This window comes from Gorilla gorilla, chromosome 3, assembly GCF_029281585.2.
Source record: "Gorilla gorilla gorilla isolate KB3781 chromosome 3, NHGRI_mGorGor1-v2.1_pri, whole genome shotgun sequence".
Classification (NCBI taxonomy): Eukaryota; Metazoa; Chordata; class Mammalia; order Primates; family Hominidae; genus Gorilla; species Gorilla gorilla.
Genome location: NC_073227.2, coordinates 190,954,082 through 190,969,731, shown reverse-complemented (window position 1 = coordinate 190,969,731; position 15,650 = coordinate 190,954,082). Strand labels below are relative to the sequence as shown.

The window sequence follows — 15,650 nt, the reverse complement described above, 5'->3', positions numbered from 1 at the left end:
ATGTAATAATCAATAAAGCAGGTGGAAAGTTCGCGCTGTGGTGCAATTGTAAAGAATGCTTATTAAATACTTAAAAACAAACAAAATTTACGTTTCTCAAAAGAACAGCTGAAAAATTCCTTGAGCTAAAATGTGTTGCTATTCAAGATGCCATAAAACTAATTGTAAAATATGATATCTCATTTCAATCTTTTTTGGGGAAAAAATCAGGCTTTGACTCACTCATACGACAGATCCCACGCACCCACCCACCAACATGGCCCTTGGCATGGGCGACCTGCCCACGTGTCGATGCAATCGTGCCTCTCTAGAGCCCTGCTTCCATCCGTTTCCCAAGCTTCGATGTCGTGACGAGAGACCGCGGCTACATCAACCTTGGGCAACCAGATGCAGCCGCGTGCGGCAGCCTGGCACTGCCCGGAGCATGCTCAGTCGGGTCCTGACCCACTTCTGCAGGTCCGACCTCGGGGCGTGGGGTCAGAGGCACTACTTTGCCAATTTGCCAGGAACAGAGAGGAGCAGAGAGACTGAGAGTGGCTAAAACTCCTCTCTTGGCACAGCAATCCCTGACCCGGCGGCGGAACATGCCCAGTCTGGCTGCCGGAGCCGCCGGGAGCGTCAATGTGGAAAGTCCACCTTTCCGGGCTTTCGCAGCAACCCACCGGGAAGAGGGCGGTACGCGAGTAAAAAGGCCGGAGTGGGGTGTGGCCAAGAGGGCGGGCACTAAAAAGCCGGGGGAAGGAGCCTGGTCCCGCCCCAGAAATTGAGTCTCTGTTCTTTTTTAAAATTAAAAAAAAAAAAAAAAAGGGAGGTAAGGAGGGGAAGAAGCCACTAACATTGCAGGATCGTGTAGCGAAACTTCTGTAGGTACTTAATAATTTTAGAGTACTCTACTTTTTAATTAAAAAATTAACTTATGGTTCATTAGAAAAAACGTGGAAATTACAAATAATATTTTTAAAGAAAATGAAAAAAAAATTCCTGGAACCCCACCACTCAGAAAGTCACCAGGGAACGGCCCGCTGGGTTTTCTTCCAGACTCTTCCATCTGTGGACTTTGCTTTAAGAGACGTTTAAGACCTAACAGCGCAGTCGCCCGGGAAGGCCTGAGAAGCTTTCGGAAGCAAGGTGGTTTGCTCGTGATTGCATTTGATTGCAAGGAGACAGGGTAGGCTTGGGGGTGGGTTGACTGGTTCCCATTTAGCGCCCCAGGATGGGACCCTAAGAAGCCTTTTCCTGGGTGTCCTTGAACACGCGTGCGATGAGACGCCCACAAAAGTTGCGGTGGAAGCCCCGGGCGGGAGAGAGAGCGGAGTGAGAGTCCCGCGCTGCCGCGGAGACCCTGGGCCTGCGGGTGTGGGGCTCAGGGGGCCGCCGAGGCCCGGCCCAGAGGCTGAGCAGACTGAACGCGGGACTCCCCGGCGACTACAGCCTCCGATGGCTCCTCCGCGGGGCCGCTCCGCAGCTCCGACTGGCTCGCGCCGCACCGCCCGCCCCGCTGCCCCCGCCCGCGGCTGCCGCGAAAACCCGGCGGCTACACCCGCGCCTCCGCGCCGCCCGGCGAGCCGCACTGGGCATGCTCGGCCCCGGCCGGCCCAGGCTCCTGTAGGTGGGAAGCTCCGCGCTCCCGGCAGCCGGCGGCGCAGCCCGCAACGCTGTAAGGCGCCGGCGGAGGCGGCTCGCCCACAGTAGGCGCTACCGGGCGTCCGGCGCAGAGTGCGGCGCAGCGGCCGCTGTCGGGCTGGCCATGGCGAGGGGTGCACGGCGGCCACCTGAGTGGCGCGGCGGTGTCAGGTTAGCGGGGGCGCCCGGCGGGCCGGGGCGGAGGGGCACGGGTGGGAGCCAGCCCCGCACCGGGTCGGCGGCCGAGTCGGCGCCGGGGCCGCGGAACTTTCGGGTGTTTGGGCTGGCTGAGACTGCGGCGGAGGCTGCGCTGCCAGACGCCGCAGGGTCCCGGCAGCGGGCTCCAGGGGGTCGCAGGATGCTTCGAGATCCGTGCGGGGCGGGGGCTGGCCGTTTGGGGACTGCCGCATCCCGGGCTCGAACCGTAACCTTCCGAGGGCGAGGAGCGCGGAATCCACTGCCAGCTGCCGGCGAGCCTCCTAGGTGTCGTGGGGGAAGGGGACGCCGAACAGCCGTGGGGGCTTTCGCTGGGCTCTGGATCTCTCGCATCGCTGTGCCTCAGTTTCCCCGGACAGGGAGGAGCGTGTGCTGGCCAGGGCTTCGGAGAACGTGAATGCGGGTTCCGCGTCGGGAGGGCGCCGTGTCCTGATGCCGCAGGAGTGCGGGCGGCTGTGGGTGCTGCGAGCCGCCGCCTCGCTGCTGAAGCTCTCGGAGTTTGTCGCATTTGACTCCATAACAAGTTGACATCGAATTGCTTCATGGCGTGGAATGGGGAAACGTGCTTCATCGGATTAAAATACAGAGTGATTGCAGAACCGATTTATTTTAAGCTTGATCATTAATCTGTCTTCTCCAGCCCTGAAAAAACTTGCAAGCTTTATAAAGCAAGGTAGCAAAAAAAGGTTTGTAGGTGTATTATCTGCTCACATTGTAGAAAACAGTTAAGATACGATCGAACTGTCATTATTTTTAAGGCTACTTAGCAGAAAAGTTTGGTTACTGTGGCAATCTTTATTTTGCGTTATCTTCGATTTAATGTTAAAAACTTGGAAACCGAGCATTGCAGAGGCTCAGTGTTTTTTGTAGTTTTCTCACTTTTGTTTCTAGATGAAACACATTTTTTTCAGTTGCTACTATGCTGAACATAGTAAAATCCTTCAAGATGAAATACAAGATGGAAAAAAATGTCTTTTCATGAGACCATAAGTTATAACAGTGTAGTTCTTCTGACATTTTACTTACACAGAAAGTGCAATTTGTAGGTCCCAGTGTGGTTTCTACAGTTGTTTATTCCTAAAATATTTAGTACCATTAACACTATTAGGATTATTGTATCTAATAGGGGCAAGATAAACAATCCTGTTCTAGTGGGAACTAGTTCTGCTAACTAAAGCTAAATTCTCAAGCCTCTTTTCTATAAGTACCACTTAGTGGGTTCAGTTGTTTTATGCATTAAGCTTATTACAAAACAATTGTTTACATTCTTTATAGACCTTAATAGACTTTAGAAATGCATTGACTTTTCATTGAGTTGTGGGTAGGCTTTTAGGTTGGTGCTTGCTTGCAAGCCTGAGATGGCTCCAGCTCTAATTCTGGATACTCTCTGGGGTGATTTCCCCCAGTATAGAGTTGGCTCTGTCCTGTGATGCTGCATAACCGAGGTTTAATAATAGGAAAGGCTTGAAACATCCAGACAACAACAGCAATAGCAACAACATGATTACCGTTTTCATGAATTAGAACCTGCAGTCTCCCATTTTAGCCAAATAGTCTGGTTGGTGATGTTCACTTATCCTAAATTTATTTCTAAATACATTTATAGAAAAAGAAGTTTGGAAACCCCAACACAAATATTGAATAATTGTGCTTCTGTTTTCTATAAAAATGCATCAAGTTTAAAATCTTTCATGAAGTACTGCCTGCATGTACACCTTATCCTGAACAGCAGGTCTCATATCCTCAGGTGACATTCCCCAGTAGAAGTAGCTAGAGTCTCCCCTTAGCCTTGGGTTCTTCCTGACCTGGAGGAAGCAGCAAGGCCTCAGTTTACTTTTTGTGAATGTGAGGTTTAATACAGATCAATAGGCCCCCTTCTCGATCCACAAATCCTAAGTACAAATCCTAAGTATTTTCTCAGTGTTAAGAGACACGATGAAATTTAATCAAAGACTTATTTACATACGCCCTTGGCTTCAAAAAGTCCACATTTCCCTAACCTAAAACTCAAAAAAACAACAGGAGTTAGGTTGAAAAGGGGTTTTATTACTGCTCATGAAGAAAAAAATAGACTTTGTAGGCATGTTACAAAAAAAGGTGATAATTTCTTCTCTTTTTTAGTTAACTGTTGGGTTCTTGCAGCTCACTTGCTAGGCACGTGATTTTTAGGTTTATTTCCATGTGTTTAGATTTCTATACTGTATGATGTTGTTGGTGACATTAGACATTTACAGCAAATTACTCCGTTTAAAAAAAGGGAGTTTTTTAAAAAAGGGAGTTGAAAGATGGTTACAAAGGGTTTGGTTGATTATGTCATGGTGTAACCACTTAAGAGCTATCAGAAGTAGTTTATAAGTTATGCTCCAAAAAAAGGTCCCCAATCCCTGTGACCTTAATTTATCCAACTCCTATTTGGCTTGCAATTTAAATACTCGAGGCATTTTAAATTGTGCTTAATTTGGACTTTTTATTCTACTTTTTAATGCAAGAACTTTTAGATACTGGAATACAAATAAATATTGTAGCCAAGTTGCTTTTAACCTCAACACAGCCTAGCCAGATTTGTTAAACAAGTGTTAGTTTTTGGAATTTAGAAATCATGCAGATACTATCACTCCCCTAAGTTGGCATCTAACCCAGCACTTAGGGTGTGACTTGTCTTTCCTAGCCAAGGCCAGGAGGACACTTAAAACTTTGACAATGTTTTCAATCTATGGCATATCACGTTGTGGTTAGAAATGGCCTTAAAATGCCAGTGGTTAATTTTAAGTTTGGTGTAATACCTCCCTGGCATGGTTGAAAGATGGTTACAAAGGGTTTGGTTGATTATGTCATGGTGTAACCACTTAAGAGCTATCAGAAGTAGTTTATAAGTTATGCTCCAAACAGAAGTCCTGTGAATTTATTGGTCTTGCCTCTGCTTCCACCTGAGGTCTTTACTCGTTAAAATATCACATTTTTTTTTTTCCACAAACTTTTATAGTTAGACTCCTGAGGCCACAAAAATGAGTAAGAGTAAGTCACAGTCGCATCAGGGAGATATGCTTGAGGACAAATAAAACACAGTACAGGATGAGTGCTCCAGAGAGGGATGCACATGGGACTGAGGAGGCGGGGAAATGAACCCCATAGATTGGAGGAGGAGAGGACCTCATGCTTGGAGTGACATTTCCATGGGAAAAGTCATGATATTTCATTAAGGAATGCCCAAAGAATTAGAAGTCTTCTAAGCAGAGTAGACACTCCAGGAAGAAGGAACATCACTGGGATAGGCAGAATAATGCCCCCCACCAAAGGTGTCCACTTTGGAACTTGGCAGATGTGATTGAGTTAAGGGACTTGCCATGGGGAGGTTATTCAGGATTATACAGGTGGGCCCAATGCACTTCTGTGGTGTGGGAGTTCAACGTGGGTCTTAGTGGGCAAAAGTCAGAGACTCTGCAGGGCCTTGTTCCTTTGGGAAGCCCTAGGGGAGAATCTGTTTCTTTGCCTTTGCCAACTTCTAGAGGCCACCCCCATTCCTTGTTTTGTAGCCCCATCCGTCTTCAAAGCTCAGAGCGGCCAGTCCAGTCTTTCTCTTGGGGCATCACTCTGACGCTGACTTCTGCTTCCCTCTTTCACGTGAAAGAACCTTTGTGATTATATTGGGCCCACCTGAATGATGGCTCGTTAAGACCTGTTTGAACTTCCGTGCCCCAGAACTGCAAAATAAATTTATGTTAAATCCCTCAGTCTGTGGAAATCTGTTACAGGAACCATGGAAAGCAAATACAGCCATATCCACCGAAAGGTTTGGTGCAGTGGACTAATAGGCAAGGGCAGGAGGAGGGGAACAAAGTGGTCCTTTTACTGTGATGAGCTCAGTGTCATGTGAAGGAGTTTGGATTCTGTCCTATTATAGAGAAAATATGGGAAACCAGAACATGAAATGGAACAGACCGATGCCAGATTTACTTCCTAAAAACACAATGGATAACTAAACCCCAGGTTTCACAGGGCAGCTTGATAAAGGAAGTCCAACAAGAGGTGGTCAGTGGCCAGTAGAGGTCTGGAACCAGCATGCTGTAATTCAGGTCTCTGGATTCATCTGAAATGGCAGCATTTGTATGCATGTATGAAATTAATAGCTTAAAACTTTTACTCACAATAAGAAGGACATCATAAAGCAGAAGAGGCAAGTCACATTTCACTTTGTTTCTGCTCATTGTCGTCTAACAGTAATCAGCTGTTCTGCTGTCTGCGTACCATGCACACGTGAGCAAGGAGCTGGAAAGCCAAAATTTAACATAATTAACTTGAGAATGATGAGATTTCACATGGGCCAACTCTGACCAGTTGGTAATAGCTGCTTGCAATGTCATGGGCTTGTACTGGTTGAGCTGGGAAAGTGCCACAATCAATCACCAATGTTTGCGATGGGCTCCATATTTGACGTTGGTGTTGGGGGATGTGGGAGTTGACAGCTATAATACTACATAAACTAACTTTTGGGTTTGAATATTAGAAATCTAGTAATTCTTTTCAAACATATTCATTTAGTCTCTCTTATGTACAAGGCCTCAATATCTACCTTGCAAAAATGTGTTGTCTCTTGGTTAAATTGACATCTCTGTGTCCAGAAAACCTAAACTGAAGGATTCTTCTATCTTAGTGTTATAAGAGTGGCTTTGAATTGAAACTGAACTACATGTAAGAAAAACAAATTTTTCAGACAATGTGGTAAAAGAAGGCCTGGGTTAGCAGTATCTGACACTGGAAACAACAGTAAGACTTGACTAAAATTTATCCTAATAAAAACAAAACTTTATATTGTATAGCTAGCATCCATTTGTATGACTTCATAAGATTTTTACCCAAATGTTCTCATAGAATGATGCAAAAAAAATTGTTTTCTATTGTAAAGTACTAGGTCAGTGTAAACCATTCCCTCTCTCTTAAATCTTAATAGGGAAAAACCAGGTTGTGGTAGCCAGATATTTAGGAGTGAGAACCACCAGGACTCAGTGGTAGAGTTGTACTCTATCTGTGGGCAGGGAAGGAAAGGAGGCATTTTAAACAATTCCCATGTAATTAATTGGATTATCTGTGTCAGGCTCTACAGAAGTGCAGAGGGCCCACCTGCTGTGGCCTTTGGAATACTGTGCCCTTAGCTATTCCCAATATTTTTTATTGCTCTTTCTCCGAGGGCTTGTCCTCTGCTTTCCCTGGGTTCTAACCTGGGTCTCTTGTCTTGCTTGTGGCCCTCTGTGTTCTTTCCGGGTGACTTATTTTTCCTCATGACTGCATCAGTCACCCATGCACCAGTGTCCAGCCTTGATCTCAAGTCCATATTCCATCCATTCATTAATTCATTCAACAGGTAGTGACAACCTGAGATTTTAATCTAATGAAGGGTCAAATGTGCAAAAAAGATAATTATAGCGAAAATAGGAAGTTATGAGTAAAGGGTGGTGAGAAAAGGAGTGTCTGGGGCTACCTTGGGAGTCTTGGAGGGCTTTCGAACCAAGACCTCAAAGCTAGGGGTTTGCCAGATGTGCAAGGTAAGGAAGGGAACGTGGCTGGAGGTGGTGCCGTGGGAAACTACTGGGAGTTGAGGAAAGAGAACTTGCTGGGGTTGTGGGGATGGGAGGAGGGAGAGGGGGAGGGAGAGGCTCCAGAGATGCAGTCAGGGAGGTGGATGGGAGTCAGACTGTGAAGAATCACTTAGGTCCTGCGTAGGACTTGAGTTTCACACTGTTGACACAACGAAGACATGGAATATGTTTTAGATCTTTCAGAGTCAGCTGACTCTAGTAATGACATGGTACGTGGATTGGAGGCAGGCAAGACTAGAGGCAGGTCAGCAAGGAAGGAGTCCAGTAGAGATGATGAGCACATAACCCAGGGGAAACCCAGGATGTGGCAGCCCAATATTGAGGAGTGAGAATCATTAGAACTCAGTGATTGATATGTTTCTCAGGGCAGGGAAGGAAAGGGGACATTTTAAACAATGTCTTTATAGTGAATCAGATTCTGTCTCAGGTACAGCAGAAATGTGGAAGGCCCACCTGTCTCGAGGATAGTGGGGTTGGAGCATCTCTCAGGGGTCTTCCTACCAAAGGCAAGACTTTGCAGCACCAGAGAGACTAACTTCCACTGCCTGTGCTTAACCAAAAGGGACTTCAGGCTGGGGAGGAGCTGCAAAGCCCCACACACAGCACCACATGCAAGGGAAGAAGTCGGAACCTTATCACAGGGCACAGACTTTGTAAGAGAGACGTAAAAGAAGAAATTAATTCCCTGATGGACCCTCAGCTTTTGGACTGAAGCATTGGGGACTTGCTAATGAGACTGAAAGAAAGTTGTTGTGGGTTGGGCTTTCCTAATTCTGGATTGAGACTGTAACTTACTTTGAGGCTGTGCTGAAATTGACTCTAATCAACAGGAAAGAGGAAAACTTGCTGAGCAGATACTGAAGTATAATCCCAACCCCTTCCTTCCACTGAGGATTTGAGTTTGCTGATGGTGTGAGGAAGAGCATAAGGGAAGGGTTTGCTCCTTGAGGAAATAAATGGGTTAGAATAAAGTGCTCCAGAATTGTCCACTTCTGGGCCCCACCCAGTTCAGGTGCAGGCTGAGACTAATTCAAATCATTCTCATCGGTTTACGAAAGCAGTACCTCTTCTTAACAAGATAGGATCCATCTGTTCTCGAGTCTCTACCTTTCATATGTGTGTGTATATAGATGAGGTCTCGCTCCGTTGCCCAGGCTGGAGTACAGTGGCATGATCATGGCTCACTGTAGCCTCAAACTCCTGGGCTCAGGTGATCCTCCTACCTCAACCTCTGGAGTAGCTGGGATTACAGGTGCATGCCACCATGCCCAGCTAATTAATTTTTTTGTAGACATGAAGTCTTGCTATGTTGCCCAGGCTGGTCTCAAACTCCTGGCCTCAAGCTATCTCCAGACTCCGCCTCCCAAAGTGCTGGGATTACAGACATGAGCCATGGCACCAGGCTGCATCTGTACCTTTCTGTTCCTTCTTGAAATTAGCAAGGGCTCTATATTTGTGGCAGTAATGACCACCCTGAGGAGACCATCCAACTCCTTTCTTCTCCAAAGGCCAGACTCCCCTGCAAGAAAGTAGGTAGATAAACAGCGACTGTGCTTAAAGATTCAAAACCCGTTTTCCCTGGTCCTAGGCAAGGAAAGGTATTTGAGTGAAGACTAAGTTAGTGTTTGGCTCCCAGCACCTCCTGTTAGGTCTTTACTGCCCAGGATGGCTGTGGATAGCATAAACTCTTTAGTAACCAGTGAGTGTTCTTGCTTCTCAGCTGCTGTTGTTAAGTTGATCTTGAAAATTGCTGCTTACCTGCTAAAGCTAGGCACAGGGCTTCACTGCCCCACCCCCGGCCAGGCCTGCAGTTCTGTCTAATGACTCCCTGCCATTTCTGCTGGCAGCCCTACGTTGGCGGGAAGGTGTTTTTTTGTTGTTGTTGTCGTTTTGTTTTTCTTCAAGGTTTGGACAATCCTAGGTTACTTGGTCTTTGAGTCCAGCTCTGGTTAGAATTTCTCAAAGGTAACCTGTTTTTCTCCATTTCAAAACACTTTTGAGGACCTTGAAATTCATTTCCAGAAAACATCTGAGTATTAACCATCCTTTGCCTTAATGGAGGCTGGTCATTTCTCATTGTGCCTCTGTACCCAGGACGTGCAGTGGACTTTTGATGTCTTCTTGCCTTTGGAAGGCATCTCATCACTACCTCCAAGTTATGGCCGCCTCTCCTCCTTTCACTGGGTTGTTAGTTCTTGTGCCTAAGTAGTGGATCAGATGTTCCAGAGTCCTCTTTATCATTTCTCCTAAGATGCCCCAGAGGCCCTCATCTGGAATAGAATTTCTGAAGGAGTTCCCTGCTGTCCCAGAGCTCTCCAGACAGCCTTGCACAGCAGATCCACTGCATGATGCTTGCAAAAACCAATGCCACCTAGGTTTTTATTACTTGCGTGCCGTGTTTCTTTCTACCCTTATTTGTCTAGACTAAACCATTACTCCTGCTAGGAGAACTGTCTGGTCTCCTTTTATTCATCCTTCAGGTCTTGGCCAACCCCGGGGAACATTCTGTTACCTTCCCAGCTTGGCCTCCTCTGAATTTCTGTGGCATTTACCTAGTTTAGCCCATAATTGCATATTGCTTTGTATGCAGGTGTCACCAAGATTCTAAGCACCTTTGGGGTAAAGGCCTGGTCTTAAACTGTTTTTAATCCCCATAGTAATTGGTACTAAGTGGATAAAAGTGGCCTCATAAGTACTTTCAGTTTATTTAATTGATATGACTGGCTCCTAATTGTGTTTATCACTTAGATAAAGGTGACTACCCAGCGGAGAGATGGGAGAGATCACCTGGAAAGTGTGCTCAGCCTAACAGGGCCCCTTTCCATCGAAGCTGAGAGAAAAGCAAAGTGGAAACCACTGAATCCCTATTTTCAACTTTCTTCTGGTGATTTTGTTTAATTGCAACAATTTGCCATGTTGTGACACTGAAAAACACTTAGGTGGAAGACTGATCTTAACCACTAAAGTCAGGAAGATTATTAAGATGGAATAAAATTCTGAAAAATATTGATTTTATGAACAAAATTTTAAAATAATTAGCTACACTGTTATGAGGGTTGCTGAAGCTTTGGTGGGCACTCAGTGACCACCGTGTGCAGGTAACAGGAGCCCTGGACTGAGAGAAGATGTGAGCTCTGCAAGGGACTTTTCCTGCAGTGTTGGTGGCTTGGCCCCAGATTCTTACGCTGTTGTGTGGGCAGAATCACAGGCCTGTCCCAGCCTTAGAGTGGTGCTGAGGCTCCGATGAGATAACATCTGTGGGGGTGTTTTGTAAACCATAAATGCTAGGTGAATTGTAAGGGGAGTTAGTTATCATAGCACTCTTAAGAATTAAATCCAGTAGGGTTTGAATTACAGGATCTCTTCTGATCTGTTTTTCACCGAGATCCAGTTCTTAGTGAAAGAGCCTATAATGACACTTTACATGGGAGATTCAGGGAAGTGTTCACGATGCAATTCCAGTTTGTGATAATGGGCTGGTAAAGAGGAAGGAGGAAATGCTATTTAACTACCCTCTCCAGTTATTGAGTGCATCTTTTCAAACAGATGAAATTTTATCCTGATGAAAGAGGAAACCCTAGGTGATCTAGTTCCTACGCTGTGAATTTGAATGGTCTTAATCAAACAACCACAGACACAGGAATGAGGGACTGTGCAACATTTTGAAATATAAATTAAGTAGGCGATTGCTTTTCACTTCAACAATAACAAGAGCATACATTTCTGCCATCTCCACCTCCTCTTCTGTGTTACCCTGAGCCTCTATTCACAGGCCTGTCTTTATCACCAGCCTCTCAAATTCCACTGTAAGCAAATGATGCATTTCTGAGGACTGACTTAAAGAAATTTTGGGTTATACTTAGTTCTGTGGTTAAAGAACAGACATTTTCCAAAACTGTCTAAGAAATGAATTTGTACCAAAGGTGAGCAGTAAGTTAGTAATAGGTCTATCTTAGAGGGCATATAAGTAGAATAAATTCACTCCGCAGATATTCAAATGTTTGCTTTGAGCAAAGTGTGTTTCTGAACAGTGGGGATACATCAGTAAACAGCGGCAACGACAGGAGCCCAGCCCTCTAGGAGCTCCCATCCTAATGGGGGCACAGTATGTAAACACGTAGTAGTTAATGCTCTAAAGACAAAGGCAGGATCGAGGTAGGTAGAGCATGATGGGGTGGGCACTGTTTCACATAGGTGACCAGGAAGGGCCTCGCTGGTTGAAGGCCTGAGGGTTCCAAAGGAAATGTTCCAGGTATCCCAGAACTCATTTCAGATGGTGGGAATAGTAAGTTCAAGGATGGCGGGGTTTACCCATTTCAGGATTAGCAGAGCCCAGGAAGGCTGATGGGGAGTGAGCAAGCGTAGTGAGGTTGGATATGGAGGCTGTGAATCTGTCAGAGGCCTACTGTCAGGCCATAGCAAGGCTGCCTCTGGCTTTTACACTGAATGACGAACTGCTGGAAAAATGTACATTGTAATAATTTAAGAATTTTAGCGGTTTATATTCATTATATTTTGAGACATTCTCCATGGCACAGATTGTTACTAATCATTAAATAATAATAAAAGTAATGAATGCATGGTGCTAAGCACAATCAACAATATTTGAATACCAACCCTTTTTTTTAATGGGACAATTATGTTAATGATAAAAATTACATTCCCAAATTGCCAGAGTAGACTCAAGGCCTCTCTGAATTATCAAGTGAAATGAAGGTTTCAAGGCCCAAAGACACGGGCCTTGGTCAGACCCCCTGTGGAACAGCTCGGATTTACACAACCAGCAGTTCTTGGTCTGAAGAGGAAAGGTTGGGTCCGTGGCATGGCCACAGGCACTAAGTTCACCACCTACCCTTAGTCCAGGTAACAAGGTAAAAGTAGTGAGGCTCAGGCTTCACTCCAGGCTGCTCTGGTGGTGAAGTTGGAGGGAGAAACCTGCAGCTGTGCCCAAGAGGACCGGCCCATCTTCCATATGGGAAGTCCTAGAGGAATCTGGGCTGATTCACATCTGCAGTGAGATGAGGGCATCTGGAGAGGGTATGAATGGGGGGCGTCCTAATACTTTCAGAGCTTGAATCCATTTACTCCCTCATTTTATTGTCCAGAATGTAAGGGACACACAAGAAGTTGTCTTGCCTATGGAGAACAAGTTCTCACGGGCTGCGTGGTGCGCAAGCTGTGTCTGTGGCCATCTGCCAAGTCACAAATGGCTTGGCCATCACAGTGCTTTGCCCCAGTTGTATTTACTGCAATGGAATTTTTAGCAGTGCACCAAGAACTCTCTTGTTCTTTCCCTTTCCTCTTTACCCCTCACTGTTTCTTCCCTTTTCCAGCCCCAGTCTTACTCCTGGTTGTCATGATCATACTATGATAGATTTGGAAAGGACCTAAGAGATGGGTCTGAAGCTCGGAGAGTTCAGCTGACTCCCAGGCGTCATCTCCTAGTAAATAAAAAATGGAGGAAAGGAGTAAGTATCCTCACTCCCAGCTTGTGGCTCTTAATCCTAAAATTCTAAACTCGTCTGCTCTTCACACGTCACCCCAGAATTTCTGTTCTTGACCTTAACCTCAGAGCCCAACCCATCTCTTATCCCAGACACCTGATCCTATCCATTTGCTGTATTAAAATCTCAGCTCCACGGCTGCAGGAGACCTGCAGTGAATTCTTCACACTGGCTGTTGCTAAGAACACTCGATGTGTTTCTGTTAGAAGTTATTCTGTGTCTCGGTTGGGTACTATTAATACTATCCTTCAGGCTCATCGTGAGTTGAGTAGCTTTATTATGAGCTGTCCCACCACAAAATAATTAACCACCCTTTGTAAGATTGTATGTGAAATTACCCTCCCAGTTCCAGGAAAGGGAGTTTTGTTTGGCCAGTTGGGAAGCTGTGTGTGCACAATCAAATGTGAGGGAGAGGTAGGAATTGAGAAAGGCTCTTTCATTATCAAGGCCTTACGGGTTTGCAAACGATCCAGAATTAGCAAGAAAATGTAAACTCACAATTATTTCAGGTCCTGAGTCATATTAGGAAAGCATATTAAGATTGCCCTCTGATTTACAGACAATGTGCTCTGTGGGCTGCAGAGAGGACAGGGTTTGCTTCCTCCATCCAGGCAGAGCGTGCACAGCCTGGACTTGTGGGCAGGCAGCCAGGGATTAGCACCTCCATAAAGCACCTCCCTGATACATGGCATCTTCTAGCCATTTTTCTAGCCAAAAAAGAGTTCTGACTCACTGATGTGTCCAGGCTTCCAGACATCCATCAGCTCCTGCCTGGTTTCACTCTGAATATAGGAGCTTCACACTAAATACATCAGGAACTTCTTGGAAAATGGGCTTGAGATCAAATAAAAACAATTGAAAGCTGGCAGAAGTAGTGCCATCTACAGATTAGCAGGTGACATAATTTCATTGGACTAGAATGAAAATTCGAATCTCTACATGCATACTCCAAATGAGTAGGAAGAATGTTTTGAAAGGACATAATTTTTTAAAAGGGGGAAATGTTGGAACAATATTCTAATGAAAAGAAAGACAGCAGCTAGAGATGCTTCTGTACCAGCTTAGGTTGAATATAGACTCTAATAAGGACGGTGTCAAAGATCAAAGAAAAATGTGAATACAGCATTGTAACCCTCTGATGTGCATTGTGATCCGTTTTAGGGATTGGCCTGGCAGCATAAAGGCCCCTGCATCAGTGTGTCTGTCCCATTTCTATTCAGTTTCCAGATTTGGCTAATTCCTTGGATCATCAGATTTCTGGAGAAATGTCTCTCTGATCAATTAAGGATGACCCAATTAATATGATGAGCCATGATGGTGCCACTGCACTCCAGCCTGGGTAACAGTGAGATGCTATCTTAATACATGAATGAATGAATAAGAATAAGAATTTGACATTATGTGCTCAAACATCAATAAACTCTTCTAAATGATATACCTGTGATTAGAATAGCCTGCATTGCATGTTTCAAGTGCTAGAACAATTTAATAATTGGCTTTATGGAACCAAGAAAACAATCCCAGGTCTGATCTGAGGTTATTATTAGCAGTCATGGTCTTTTTATTTTGGTTCTAAGCCACTAAATTAATTGCATGACCGTATGCAATACCATACCTTCTCTAGGCCTCCATTTTTTAGAGTAAAGAAAAACCTTTATGAAAATACATCCAAGTTTTTCCAAGTCTAATGTTCTAGTTCTGAGAAGAGATATGTAGACCTGTTTTTATCTTGCTTGATAATTATATATCTATAGAGAACAACCTTTAATGTAATTTTTTCCCTCCTCCTTTATAAGGGTTTGTGGTTCTTTTTCTCTTTATAAGACTGTAGTAAAGGTCCCTTGAGTATCTCCCTTCTGAAGATCAGGCTTAACCAGCATTTATGTTTAGTAGGATATCAACAGTATCTCATCTCCATATTAGAGTGATTTTTTAAAATAATGATTTGATGACCCTGAGCAATTTAAACAGTATATTTCTGAGAGCTTTATTTTGTATTATTTTTACTTTTAATAAGAAAAACATACCATGTGAACAAAGTGTGGAGATTCAAGAATGGTTTCTTAATATTATGCCCCATTAAAAATAAAGTTTTATGAAGATGGCATTTCTGGGCCTATAGTTTAAATTTGAAAAACAGTGATTTAACCCGGATCAGTTTTTGAAAAAGTACGTGCCTTCTGTGTATCAAAAAAAAAAAAAAAAAAACCAGCATAAAATAAAATTCTATAGAGGCCGAACATTAGTGTAGTTGGAGTAATAATGTCGTACCCTCTCAGTTGTTCCATGGGCTTGAACAGCTCATCTGGTGGCTGTTCACAGCAATCCAGCAAGTCTGGGTGTATATTTAGTTCTACCCATTAAGTAGCTGGAAATTATCCTAACACTACACAACTAATAAGTGCGTATTGTACCAAGAATGCCATGAGGTCTCTCCTGAGTCTCATTTTCCTCCTAAGGGCCAACTACTTTAAAAAAACAGGCTCTAATTCTTCTCATGGTGTGCTGCTGTATAGCTCTTAATTTGTGAGTTTTTATGTGTAAATGTCATGACTGTGGTTTGTCATCACAACACCCTCCATCAGCCAGGGGTGCAGAGAGAGAAGATGGTGAAGCTAGGAGGAGCAGTGAGGAACCAGGCAGGAGCGACCGTGTACTCTGCCAGGTCACTGCTAGCAGACAGGCCCTCATCCAAGAGTGGCGGCAGAGTGCA

General features: G+C 44.7%; 1 protein-coding gene across 3 annotated transcripts in view; it reads left to right on the top strand.

The window, feature by feature from the left end:
• Nucleotides 1–1,602: 1,602 nt before the first annotated feature.
• MFAP3L (microfibril associated protein 3 like) overlaps nt 1,603–15,650 on the top strand; it is a 39,960-nt gene continuing 25,912 nt past the window's right edge. The window contains exon 1 of one of the 3 annotated variants that reach the window (XM_019025725.4): nt 1,603–1,794. In XM_019025725.4, the coding sequence (XP_018881270.1) occupies nt 1,748–1,794 (47 nt within the window). In that variant the 5' untranslated portion in view covers nt 1,603–1,747. Of the gene's footprint in view, nt 1,795–12,602; nt 12,902–15,650 lie in introns of those variants that run through there. The other 2 variants (XM_019025727.4, XM_055384200.2) reach the window with 2 other exon arrangements.